Genomic DNA, 13,852 nt, shown 5'->3' with positions numbered 1-13,852 from the left:
CAGGTCCAATGTTGAAATGAATCGACCTCTCGCTAGGAAGTCGAGAGACTCATCGACCCGCGGTAAGGGGTATGAGTCCTTCCGAGTCACCTGGTTCAGCCCCCTAAAGTCCACACAGAACCGTGGGTCAGCGCCCAACCTGTTAACGATCACGACAGGTGCGGCCCAGGGGCTCATGGACGGTTCAATTATGCCATCTTCCAGCATTTTCTGGACCTGCTCTTCAATGAGTTGTTTCTTTGCAGGGGAGGTGCGGTATGGGGGGAGGTTAATAGGCCTCGCATCTCCCGTGTCGATCACATGTTCAGTTAAAGACGTGCGGCCCAAATGACCATCAAACATGCAGCTAAATTGTTCAAGGAGGACAACTAATAGTTCTCTCTGACTATCTGTTAGGTTTGCCTCCAGAGCTTTGGTCTCCAGCGAGGGCTCTACCATGTCAAGCGTCATAATGACATTATCATCGCTCAACAGATCAACTGAGCAACCCTCCTCTTCATCCGCGCCTGGGCATGGACTGTCGTCCATAACTACGGTTCTCGAGGGGATGTGGATTGTCAAAGAGGCCCTGCTCATAAAGTCCATCCCTAAGACAAAGGGGGACGACAAGTTGCGGATGACAGCAAACCGGTGATAAAACCTTTTGTTCAAGAACCCTATGGGCAGCCATGTAACACCCTCCGGGAGACAGCGAGCACCGTCTACTAGGCTCACCGGTGGACCCATCCACTGGTGGGTCCTGCTGGGAGACAAGTTGTTCTCCAAAATGAGTTCAGCCCGCACAGCAGACAGGGATGCCCCTGTATCTAGCGTAGCGTTCACTGCCACTGAGTTGAAGTTAATTTTGGCTTTCAGTGGGGTGTTCCAGTGTGCTCCAGACTCTACATCTTCCATGTGCCCCACAATGCCTTGCACAATCTGGTGGGCATCATGCGGGCGAGGCATACTTTGTGAATGGGGGGAGGGCTGCCTCATTAAAATGTCCTCCCCCCCCGGGGGTTTCCCGACTGCTGACTGGCCGCACGAGCTGCCGGCAGTGAATCCAGCCCCTCAGCATCGGCCAGTTCCAGGCCCGGTGGTGGTCCTGGAAGAGGTCGGTGGGAGGTTGCCCTGGGTCTGGCAGCACCTCGTTCTTTTGGGGCAACCCAGGTGCAACTTGGGCACGTGCGTGTGGTAAACCCTGGGCGGGAGCATTTAAAACAATGTGGTTCTCTCGCGGTTGCAACACTAGGAGATGAAGTAGGGGTTGAGCGGCCAACTGGACCTAAGGCTGTGTGGAGCTCGTGCGCGCGAAGCAGTAGGTCCATAACCGACGGGACCGGCGTACCGTACAACGCAACCCGATATTTCTCCAATGAATGTTTACATATGAGCTCGATCTGTTCATGCTCCGGCGGCGGGCACCTTAGCTTATTAAACTCACCGAGCATGTGAGCTACAAACGTTGGGAGGGGCTCCTCTAGTGATTGGACGCGATCGAGGATGCCCCGCCAAACGTGCTCTTGGTTATCAGCTGACACAAACACTGATTCAAAAAGTTGGTAAAAATGTGCCCATGTAGTAATGTGAGAGCTGAGGGCCCTAAACCATTTACTGGGCTCTCCCTTGAGGAAGTGAGGGAGCTCACTCAGAACCTGCGAGTCGGTTAGGCGCAGCGACGATCTGTAGCTATCCACTGATTGGAGCCACTCCTCCGGTGACACTCCGCCGTCACCAGCGAACACTGGGGGCTCCAGCTTGGCCTGGTGCAGCGCTGCGGCGATCATCCTCGATGTATTGCAGAGTTCCGCCGACTGACGCTGGAGAAGCGGAGGGGGCTCTGTGTTGATCCCTTTCTGCGTGAATGGCGTGGAAAAAGCCACTGGGTTGGGGGTTCTCTGAGGAGGTGTTTGCTCCCCCGGTTCCCCTCTCGCGCCACCATCCAAGTGCTTCAGAAGGCTCTTTTGTAGCTCCAGCGAATCGTGCAAGCAGACTCGCAGTTTCTCCACCTCTTCTTGCAAGCTTTCCACCTTAAGATTGAGGTCATGAGGGGTAGAGCAAGGGATGATGTACTTAGTCAGGCTGGGAGCTTCAGCATCTGAGTCGCAGCCGTCTCCCTCGCTGCCTGTGTCTGGGTGGGACGCCATTTCAAAAGTATGGCCGAAACCACTCTCTCTCTCACAAAAGTTATGGCAAAGTGAAAGAGCGTTCCCACAGAGTACCTAAGCGTTAATATCCATCAGACAGAGAGCGTCCGTGCACACTCTGATGCTTCACACAAAACAAAACGTCCCTCTGGATGAACACTGAGTCAAAGTCACTGTAGCGTTAGCCTTAGCTTTAGCACCGCCGATGTCGTAACGGTCCAATAGCACTGAGTTAGCGGTCCGACGGACCGTACAGTTACTCACGGAGTACTCCCCCTCGCAGGCGAGCGTGTCAAGCGATGGGTCGGCGCTCTTCCATGCCTGCAAATGTCGTTGAAATCCCGGGGGGTCGGCTCCTTCACGGGGTCCTATCGGCCCGGCCAATACAGCCAGACGAAGAGAAAAAAAAACACGCCACCTCAGCCGAAGTGTCGATCGTTGAAAAACACGGGAAAAACATCCGAGCCCACCGTCTGTCGGTCCGGATGACGATGAAGATCCAGAGAACAATGTTCGGGCGCCACTTTGTAACAGCAGTCTGGCGAGGAAGGAGCGGCTAGCCGGTCCAGCGGGCATGTGGTGTGGAGGTTAGCCGGATAACACGGAACCAGTCGGTTAAATCCAATAACAGACCTTTATTCGCCGTCAGCAACATTACACTTTATAAGCCAGGTCTCCTCGGCTGTACTCGTCCGAACCTACATGCGCGGGGATTGGTACCACCAGCGCCAGCTTGTCACAACAGTAAGTAAGGTGCTTTCTTGGAGCATGGAACATGAGCAGCATGAAATGGCTGCCGCTAACAACTCACACACCCACTAGGAGACCCCCACAGCTACTACAATAGTTGGGCAACCCCCCCTAGTGGTGCTATAACCCAAAAGGTTTGTTACATCAGGTCCTTAGGATGTTGAAAACAAGCTAACTAAAAGTTTTCACTCATCACACTTTAAAAAAGCGGTATGACGGCTGCAAACATCCAAACTATGGATATTCATGTGAAGTCCTACAGCCAAAATTGAGAGATCTCAGTTTCAAAGGAACTTCAGGAGTGCAAGGTTAAGCTGCTTCAGCCGTGTTAGCATCTGAAACAGAAAATTCATACCCGGAATGGAGTCAAGCTGTAATGACGAGTCAAGAAAAGGGGAATGAAATAATTTCCCTCAAAATGAGGAAAAAAGCAAAAAAGCAAGCACTCGTGAAAACCTCATAGCCCACCAAAACATCGTCCGAGATTTAAAGCATCTACTTCAAAATTGTACGCTGAGGAGTTGTTTTGGCTACAACATCAGGTGAAGGAAATGCAGGAAAATGCCACCTGCAGAGTGAGTCGGGAGGCTGCTCAAAACAAGGCCTTAACTTTCCAGCTGAAGGAGACTCTAAAAGTTGTTAGTTGAGTTGTTCTTGAGATGAACTTGAACTAATAGAAACATGTCTAATAGTTTATTATACAACTGAAAATGTCTTGCACTAAATGGGTTTAAGGAGGCACAGAAAAAGAACACAAATTAAATACATCCCGCAATTAAACCAAAGGTACTCAAAACGAGTCTGAACACAGCAGGTTCCTTTGGTGCTGCAAGCACTTCAAGCAGTGTTTCAGTTCAGGTACAGTTGACAGCGGGTACAGTTTAGGTTCACAGTGAAACACAATGACTCAGTTGTCCAGCTTCAAAAAAGGTGGCCAAAGGTAATTTCTCTTTCCTTATTGCTAGTGTCCTTGTCACTACTGGCAGGATCAGATGGTGCCTGCAACTCATTCAGGTTAATAGGTAGACCAATTCCAAGAATGGACAGTCATGTTTGCTGCAACAGGAATCTTTGCTAGGTCTCCCAGCACAGAATGTAGAGGTGACCCAAGGGAATGGATATGCAAAAGAGGAGCTGGACAAAATTGTAGAAGGGCATCAACTCCACGGCAGGGCTAATTATAGACACTAAAAGCTGCTTGGGAGAATTCCAGTCAGTAAAAATCTACAAGTTTGTGCTGCAGTTGAGAATCTGCCCCTGTAAAAACAGTAATCCTTGGAATTGAAAACTGAAAGCACTATTTAAACCTCAACCTAAATTAAATAACAGATTTATAAAACAAAGTTTATGTTGGCTAATGTATTCAGCTCTATCATATGTGACATATCCGTGTCCCATCTGGTAGAAAAATATTCCACTACCACAACCCCACCTCACATCAGCTTTCATTTATCCAGGCAGTCGCCTCAGTCACTGCGTCTCTGGATCTGGGATCTCTTTGATGAATCATTCAAAGGACGATGCACTCTAACTAATTTGAGTCATGCCTCCTGACTTTGGGGAGCAGTCATGCTCTTCTCATTGGTTAAACATCGGCAGCGACACAGTGAACAAACAGAGCAACATACAGTGGAGGCCTTGCAGCACAAGGGCCCTGAATCAAACAAGCTGCTCCTGAGAATAATCTGATTATTTTTGTCTCCGTGGGGCAGAGCTAATACTGATCCAGGATGACTGCTCTTTCACACGTCGTGTGGTACTGTCAGCGCTGCTGCAGGATCAAGATTTTTTTCCCCAAAAGCTGTCAGTGCTATTTTATGCTTCTCCCTCGCCACATTTTAAAGTGAATAATTGTACTTTTTACTGCAAAACGTATATCTGACAGACGCAGTTATGTCTCTAATTAATATTTTATATACTAAAAAACAGATGACGTCTTTAGAAATTGTGCACTAGTATGATTAAACAAGTGGTTTCCAACCATTTGGCTTGTAGACTCATTCCTTAACCTTTTTAGGTAGCTATCTAAACCTCTTTTTTAAAATCAAGATGAAGAAAAGTCTATAAAATTCACATATTTGTGAATATATATATCGCTCAGATGTATAATGTGGCCCCACTAAAATCTGAAACAAAAGAAATAGTGACAGTGAATACTGGACTTTTATTTAGATGTTATTTCCTTTTATTTTGTAATGTTGTGGGATTAGTATTTTTATTCTTTCATCATTTGGGCGAGGCTTGTAACAAACACCCCAAGACATCATTGCTTTGTTTGTGTCAGATGAGCCTGGTTCTGCTGGAAGTTTCTTCCTGTTAAAAGGGAGTTCTTCCTTCCCACTGTCACCTAATGCTTGCTCACAGAGGGGCTGTCTGATTTTAGGTGTCTTCTCCTTAATTCTGCAGCGTGTAGCTGGGATTTGGTGTTATACAAATAAACTGGAATTGAATTAAATTTGTATTGTCATTTGACTTTTTATTAATTATTAATAATAGAGATTTTATTTATTTTCATTTATTTGTTTCATTGTAATTCATGGATTTCTTTTTAATGCACCAGAAGTCATCTGGAACCAAATAGTGGGAAGACCTTTACCTTTTTCTTCAGTTTCACAACTCAGTTGTTTCTGACCATAATCACTTAAATCACAACAATCTGCTTGTCCCGTGAACATTATGTTCATAAATCCTGATAAAATAACACAAACAAACAAAAAAACCCAACACATTTTGTTTTGCTTTTTTATCAATACAGTATCAAAAATTTAACATAGTTTACATCCTTCAGTTTTTCGTTCATTTTCTCCTGCTAATTAATCCAGGTTTACCGTATAAGAATTTACGACAGGACATCCTCACTTATTGGTGCCCATTTCCAAACAGGATGTTACACTTGAGTACTTTGTTAAACCTATGAGGTAGCCTGACATGCAGCTTCCCAGAAAGATATGTACACATTGTGGTAACATAGACAGTAATATGAGGTATAACCAGAATATACTGATTAATACGGAGATCCAAAAGTCCAAAGAGAGAGCACAGAAAGTGAAAGACATTCTGATACTGCGAAATAAGCAACAGCAATGGGAAGTGGGTGGGAACCAAGAGAAACGTGTCCCTGCTTCCAGGAGAGCCACTGAAGTGACTACCATTTTGTCACATTACAGCCACAAACATGAATCAATTTTATTTGAATTCCACATGAAAGACCAACACAAAGTGGTTCCAAACATTTTTTACAAATAAATAACTGCAAAGTGGAGTTAGTGCAAAAAAACAAAACAAAAAACCCAACACTATTTAGTCATTTATAAATTTCCTTTCTCTTAAAACTGGGACTTCTTCATATGAACAAACTGGCTCTAATTTAGAATTTATTTAAAAATGTTACCTTTTTTTGTTTCTGTTTAATTTGCTTCATTTAGCGCACACGTTGTATTTCTATTTTGGCACTAACTGTCTTCCACACATTGCTCCTCGGAGCAGAGCGCAATGGAGACGAGGAGGTGGTTCAGTAAAGATGGGTGGGGGAGTCCAGAGCTCCAGCTGGTGTTTGGCTAATGACGCGGGATCAGGTGGAGGAAAAGCTCCTTATGGAGGGGAGGGGGACAGAAATACTGTGACAGGGTGGTGAAAGGCGCATTCGCTCCGCGGACAGCACATCAGCACCGAGCAACAGCAGCAGCAGCTGTTAGAACAGCTCCCGACTCTTCGTACGGACTTCATCCCCACTATCTGCTCAATCGACGGGCCACCGGCCGGTTCCTGCTCCCCGCGTGGGTTTGTGTTTGAGGAATCGCGCCACAGGAGGCGTTAAAGAGGCTTACTCCAGGTAAGACGGATTCCTGCTTTTTAATCTGCAGGTCAAGTGCGCCAGTTTGTAAGGTTAACAAGAAGATCCCAGTTTACAAACTTCATGTAAAGCGGAAAGAAAATGCGTGAACTGTCTGAAGAATCACACAACTGTTTATTACTGCTTATTTATTTTATGCAAAACCCCAATAGGAGAGTTTTTACCACAGTTTGCTTACTGACGCCCCCCCCCCCCCACACACACACACACACACGTTGAATCCATTGAAAATATAGTGACTATTGTAAATTACCTTTAAAACTGATGCTATTCTGTGTGTTGGAGTGAACATGTTTATCTACTGACATTTGATATAAATACGTTTCTTTTTAAAATTTCTTTACACCTGACAGTGAAACTGCTGCCTGAGGAGCACATGTACACCTTTTCAGTATGTCTGTACACCTGCTCCTGTGTGTTTTGTAAGTCCCTTTTTGAGAAGACAAATGGTCAAATTTAAGTTTTTCCCCAAAAAATAATCGATGCAGAAGCAGATGTAGGACAAGAAAAGAAAAGAAAAGAAAAGAAAAAGATCCGTGAAGTTTCTTAAGCACTTATCAAGTTCAGGATATTGAGGATGGCATTCAATTTACTTTAGTTATTATTTGAATTCACTTTTAATACAGGTTACTTTAATTGAGTGCTCTGACTTAAAATTGTTCTTTTCTGCTCATTTTAAATATCTCTCAGTGTGGTTTGAAGATTGACCTTTTGTGATACCACACGGTTCAAATATCATGTCTGCTTCTTGATCAAAAAAACATCCAAAAATATGAGAGATATCAATGAAAACCATTGTCAGTGTACAGCAGGAGTGTCAAACCTGTGTCCAATCTGGGTCACTGGGTGACCTCACAAAGTGTGAAAATTGCGGTGGAGTCATTAATTACAGACATTATCGATACGACACAACACCTGCTGTGGTGATGGCAGCGGTGCGTCATCACAGTGAAAACATCTGGAAAGTTAAAATTATTTCTAGGATGATGTAAGTTGCTTCAAATAAAAGATGTGAAATACTTCTGTTTAGTTTCAACAAAGCAACGGCTGTGTAACTTTCCTCTTTGATCCGTAATCGTGTGGTGCATGTAATGACAGCTGTGTCACTGAATGTGGAAAGACGTTGACGCATCATTGAAAAGTGCACTTATTTTTTTAAAGATGTCAGGATGTTCCACCGTTTTATGAATAATTTAATGAGAAATCTAACCTTCTGGTGATCAAATTGGGCCCTATGTGATCTAGGAAGTGCCCATGTTTATGTGCTATTGAAGAGTAAGGTTTCAGGCAGACGTAAAGGAAAATAAGCAGCGCTGTAATAAAATTAAATCTGTAAGCATTTAATTCAAGTTGGGGTTCATCTACTCAACATTTGTAGACATTTTGTACACAAATACTTCAGGAATAATAGGAAAACCCCCAATAATATTTCTGTTAAATAAAATAAGACAAACTCTTTGCCTTCAGTGGATGCCGGTCAGCTGTGCTGGTGTCACCAACAAGCAGCTATTCAAGGCTCAGGAAAATCCCTGAATTTTAGCTGAAAGAGTCAATTAATGTAACCTAAAATCATCTGATCATCATTCCAGATTCTAAAATGTGGCACTTTGTTGCTTTACTGTTTGTTTGTTTTTTTTAGTCTAATGAGCTGAACATTTGGCTTTCTTAGTGTATTAATGCTGTATTAATTCTTAGATAACCATTAACTGTGACTTGGACCTTGGAAAGATGTAATAACTAAAGTCAGATAATGGAGCAGAATAGAAAACAAGAGTGACATTTCAGAACGTGAAATCGATGCTTTTTAAGATTTTTCTGCAGACACCCAGCTCTGTGTGAGCTTCTCTCTGCCCAGTAAACCCCTTCGCCCTCATGACCCCATGTGTTATAACAGATAAGAATGGCAGCAAGCATACATTCAGCCACTTCCGCAACAATGAGCCATAAACAAGATGTTTTCTGAGGCTTGTTCAAGATCAGTTCAGTTCCTACATTAAGAGACGACTGTGCACAGGGATTCGCAAGGACGAAATTCTGGGTGCAGTTTTGTGAACACATCTGTTCTTTTCTTCTTTGTCGTTGTTGCAAATGTTTAATCACATCGCCACCTTCTTCTTCTCTGAAAACTTTTGTCTGCATGAACTGGGCTTTTAAAGTCAGGAGAAAGTAGATCTTGTCATCTTCTCTAACTGAAACTTCTAAATGCAGCTCAAGTATGGGAACAGAGGGCATTTACAGCATTTATAAAGTCAGTAAAACACACAGATTGAGCATTTCTATTTTTGTTTAATCCTTATGTTGTTGCCTTTCAGACGTGTCTGCACTCTAACTAACTGATTTGTAGTCACTGGGTACCATCTGCACATACCTGGAAATGCTTTCTAATGATATTGTGAACAAGAAGCATAACATGAAAGATATCGAACCTACTACAGAAAACTACAGAAAGCTCCATAGCTAATATTAGTGTTTGAGGAAGACTTTATAAGAACAATTTGGAATCTGTTAGATTAATATGATTCAGACCAGAGCATCCAAGTTTTTTTCAGTGAGCCCAGCTGAAGTCAGAGAGAGGGTGATGATCATTAACCCTATTTAATGATTATTTCCTCTGTTTCTCTATCTTCTGTTTGCTCATCACTTCAGAAACACTGAGCATATAAAACCACTAAATAAAAAAAACACAAGTTGAGCATTTCATGTTGCATTTGAGGTTGACATTGCTGCATACCTAACTGTAAATTAAAGACTGTAGATGCTTTTCTTTTCATTTTCTTTCATTTACTGTATTTTTAGTCACAACAGCAGTTGTCTCAGTCTGACACAGTAAGATAAGGTGCTACAATGCTGGAGAGAGAACTATAACAATCAGCTCATCACATTTGAGCAGGACTGTGTTTTAGTAGTCCCCCAGCAGCTTAAGCGTATAGCAGCTTAACTAAAGGATGGCTCACGGTCACCTGATCCAGCCCTAACTGTAAACTTTATCAAGAAGGAAAGTTGTAAGTCCAATCTTCAATGCAGAAATAGTGTCACTCTCCCAAATCCAAACTGGAAGTCTGGGAGCCGAGTGCTCTGTTGGGATAATAGACCACTTGGTCTCAAAGAAGCAAAATAGATGACCTAGTTTTTCAACATCACTCTGAGACAGGATGTTTAACAATACTGCACAAATGGAAAGAGCAAGGTCTACAGATTTGGTTAGTTTGTGAGTTAAAGACACGTCTTGGTCAGAAGTGACTCCAAGTTGTTGATGAACAGAGATGGGCAGTAACGCGTTACTTGTAACTTTTCATTTTCTATCATTTACTGTATTTTTAGCCACAACAGCAGTTGTCTCAGTCTGACACAGTAAGATAACAATGCGTAATCAGATTACAGTAACGCGTTACTGTAATCTGATTACTTTTTTCAAGTAACGAGTAAAGTAAGGGATTACTATTGCAAAAACGGTAATAAGATTACCGTTACTTTCCCGTAGGAACGCTGCGTTACTGCGTTACTAAAACCGTGATTTTTTTGTGAGAATGTCTCATGACAGTGACGTAAGCGAGTGCGACATTCGTGACAACAGCTGTGTGCAGATCAACAGTGGATCATATATCGAGTGCGGGAGAGAGTATGAGCGTGCAGCGTTTAAAGCGTGGCAGTACTGACCTTATTTTGAGTCTGATTCCATAAAAAGTGACAAAAACATTAGTGTCCGTTGTGCATGGGAAGAAAACTTCTTTTAACAGCAAAAAACCCCCCTAAACTTCCAAACAAGCACCGAGTGCACTATGACGTAATGGGAAACTCACAGAGAAACTCACGGATTCTTCCACTGACCGCTGCAGCACACCTGCACCAGGGTAAACCTCCGCCTACCCTACTCCTGCTTTACAGGTGAAAATAGAGCAACAGGACCGCTGAGTCTTTGATTTTATTTATTTTCTGCTGGTTTTACTTGCATCTATTTGAAAGAGTGAGTGTAAACACAAAAAAAAATTATTTTATGTGCTGGAATGTGTAGAAAATAGGTTTAAATGTTAAATAAATTTCTTCCAGTCAGAGAATGTTGCATATAATTAAATTTTTGCTTGATGCATAAAGTTAAAAGATTAAAACTAATAAAACAAGTTTTAAAAAGGGACTTTTCCATTTGATTACATTTTATATGATGGATTATGTAGAAAAAGTAGAACTGGGCTGAAAGATCTATCGCTTTATCACCTATTCAGGTTGTAAATCATGTTTTTAAAAAGTAACTATGTAATTAAGTAATTAATTACTTTTGAAAATAAGTAATCAGTAAAGTAACGGGATTACTTTTTGGGGGAAGTAATCAGTAATTAGTTACTGATTACTTTTTTCAAGTAACTTGACCAACACTGTTGATGAATCCCAATCTGCTGCAGACAACAAAGGCAATGATGGAAAAGATTTTCAGGTTTTCAAAGTTTTGGGAGATCTAATCAAGTGTGCAGCTTTTTTTCCCGTAGTTTTTGCGCCATCTACATTTGGGTCAGTGTTGTCATGTACCTGTTTTTATTCAGAAATTGCTTTTCTCCACAGTGAAATCCTCCATTTGATTTGCAGATTGAATGCTTTCAAGAGAATGAAAAGGTCACGGCGACACCAATACATGAATGTATTAAAATGGACACCAGATAAAAATCAGTATCGATTTAAGCAGAGCAGAACTCTGACAAAATAACGGAAACATCCCATAGTGTCTGACGTTTATACCAAGTCAACTTGTTGATCCCAGGTGGAATGATCTGCTAGGCTGCTATCTGCATAATCAAACTCAATGACTTTCCTCTGCTGTGATAGGTGAAAATACATGATCCACTAACTGGAGTTTGGCCCGTGCTGCTGATATTTTATCCATCCATCCGTCCATCCATTTCTTTCCACTTCCTCTGGTTTTTATGCACTAGGTGACCTGAAACCTGTTAGGGGTAGAGTTAGAGTTAGCACCTTAAACTATTTGGCAAATCGGCTAAAATTCACTTAGGATACAAGAATGGCATCCACCTACCTTAATATTAATTTGTTTAAATTATGATCATGAAGGCATTTTAGTTTTGTGTTTAACAGGAAAATGTTAGAAGGTCAGGCACAGCAAGTGACCCATGCCTATTAACAGTGTTGGGTAAGTTACTTTAAAATAGTAACTTAGTTACATTACTAGTTACTTCTCTCAAAAGTAACTCAGTTACTTCAAGTTACTCGTTACTTTCAAAGTAACTAGTTACTAGGGAAAGTAACTTTGGTTTTACTCAGAATTCTCTTGTTAATGTGTCGCTTCCATAACTTTGCCAGTCTTCTAGCTTGCTTACTTGCCACAGTGCACTGTGCCACCTACCAATAGAAAGGAAAAGATAATGTGCATATTTCCACGAGAGAAATCCCACGCCTGGACCGTTGACCGCCGCCATGATTCTAGCCTACGTCACAGCGTCATGTGCGCCTTTTACATCCAACACAAAAACTGCAGTCGTGATGCTTTTGATTGTACTCAGAACTCGGAAATTCTGCCTTCTGAATAGGAAGATGTAGGCAACACCAGACTGCAGATGAGCTGCTTACAGAGCTGGACTGGGACAAAAAAATCGTCCCGGGCATTTTGACTAGAGACTGGCCGCCATTATAGCAAAAATCATAAAGCCTTTGAATGAAAACAAACACTGCTGTGACAGTGATGTACACTGTTTTGATGGTATATATGCATCAATCTATCAATCGTTTGTTGTAAGATTCAGATAATTATTTTTTAAAAGCGAGACATTTTAAATGAGAATAAGAAAGAAAAGTATTTCTTTGTGCCCCCCTTTCCCTGTTAGTGCCCTACATGCCCCCCTGGCCACACTTTGCTAGACCCGCCCCTGCACAGTTACCAGCTGCCAGCTACTTAGAAAAGGATCCTGGTGTTATTTGTCTCTCAGAAACAGTTCATAACTTCAACTCATCCATGTCACCTAAAAGGTAAACCTGTTTCTCCATCACCTGTTCAGCTCTGATGATTCAGTAAGTGTCATGGTCCTGGGTCGTTGACCCAGCGTTTTGTGTTTTGTGACTATTTCCCTCTGTTCTAGTTATTCTGTGTCCTCCCCCCTTGTGTCCGGTTCGGGTTCTAGATTTCCTGTTTTACTTTGTAGGTCTGTCTCGTTATGCCCATTAAGTTCCAGCTGTGTCCCCTCCTGTGTGCCATTTCCTCATTACCTGGTGTGTGTATTTATAGTTGGTGTCTGCCTGTGCTCCTCGTCGGCTCGTCTGCACTCATCCGTGTATTTCTGCGTATCTCTGCATTCATCTGCGTTCCATGGTGTCCTGTCTCTGCGTCCCTCTGCCCCGCACCCCCTTTGTACGGTCTCAGGTTTGCTATTTAGTTTCTCCCAGTTTAGGTTTCCGTTTGTAAAGTACTCATACCTCGTTGCCTGTTTTTGTCACCACCACCTTTGTAAATAAAACATCACTCGTATCATCAGTTTGCTGCATCTTGGGTCCTCCTTTTCCTCCACACCACGCGGCTCCCTCCGCCAGCCGTGACAGTAAGGACATCTCCTGGTTTCATCTTCATGTTTCCCTCTCACCAGATAACCAAACCGACATCATGACCAGCAGCTTTTTTGCAGCTGTGGCTCCAGCAAACATCAGCTGATACTAGAAATTAATATTAAATAAATTCTAACAACAGCTGATCAAGCTTAAACGTGCTGCTGTTGTTTACCGCGACATCCACTGGTTTCCTCTTTCTGCGCAAAGTGAGCGATAAATAAACAAGAGAGCCGATCAGCTGATCATTGATCAGTTTTCATGATTGAAGTAAAAACGGGAGAGGGAGGGGAGAGGATGAAAGGAGAAGAGGCAGCTGTGCAGCGTAAACACAGAATAACTCCAGCTTTGTGTCTTTTTCATTGTAGCTGAATTACGGGACAAACTGTTCCTTTTCACCTCAGTAAGAAACGCGTAATATTTTCTCTGAATACCAGACGGGACGGTTGGCAACTCTAATAACTTATGAACAAAATAAAGCTCAACATCATTAGCTTCATAGCACCACCCAGCTGTATAGAAACTCCGTCATGCTAGCTAGCACGCAGTACGGAAAAAGTCAGAATAACGAAAATAAACTAAA

At 42.7% G+C, this 13,852-nt stretch overlaps 2 protein-coding genes across 2 annotated transcripts in view; one reads left to right on the top strand and one right to left on the bottom strand.

Annotated features, from left to right (window-relative positions):
* Positions 1-957: 957 nt before the first annotated feature.
* On the bottom strand, positions 958-2,126 carry LOC146680833 (uncharacterized). The gene has a single exon (XM_085447743.1). It carries the CDS (start codon positions 2,124-2,126, stop codon positions 975-977), a length of 1,152 nt encoding a protein of 383 aa, XP_085303869.1. The 3' UTR covers positions 958-974.
* A 4,457-nt stretch (positions 2,127-6,583) lies between these two features.
* crfa4 (cytokine receptor family, class I receptor 4) overlaps positions 6,584-13,852 on the top strand; it is a 54,474-nt gene continuing 47,205 nt past the window's right edge. The window contains exon 1 of the mRNA XM_085448961.1: positions 6,584-6,708. The gene's annotated coding sequence lies outside the window, so the exon portion shown is untranslated. The remainder of the gene's footprint in view (positions 6,709-13,852) is intronic.

Source organism: Copadichromis virginalis, linkage group LG23 (assembly GCF_057382275.1).
Source record: "Copadichromis virginalis isolate Kocher_CV1m ecotype Utaka linkage group LG23, C_Virginalis_male_GT1.1, whole genome shotgun sequence".
Classification (NCBI taxonomy): Eukaryota; Metazoa; Chordata; class Actinopteri; order Cichliformes; family Cichlidae; genus Copadichromis; species Copadichromis virginalis.
The sequence above is the reverse complement of the archived record's forward strand: the minus strand, read 5'-3'. Positions and strand labels throughout refer to the sequence as shown.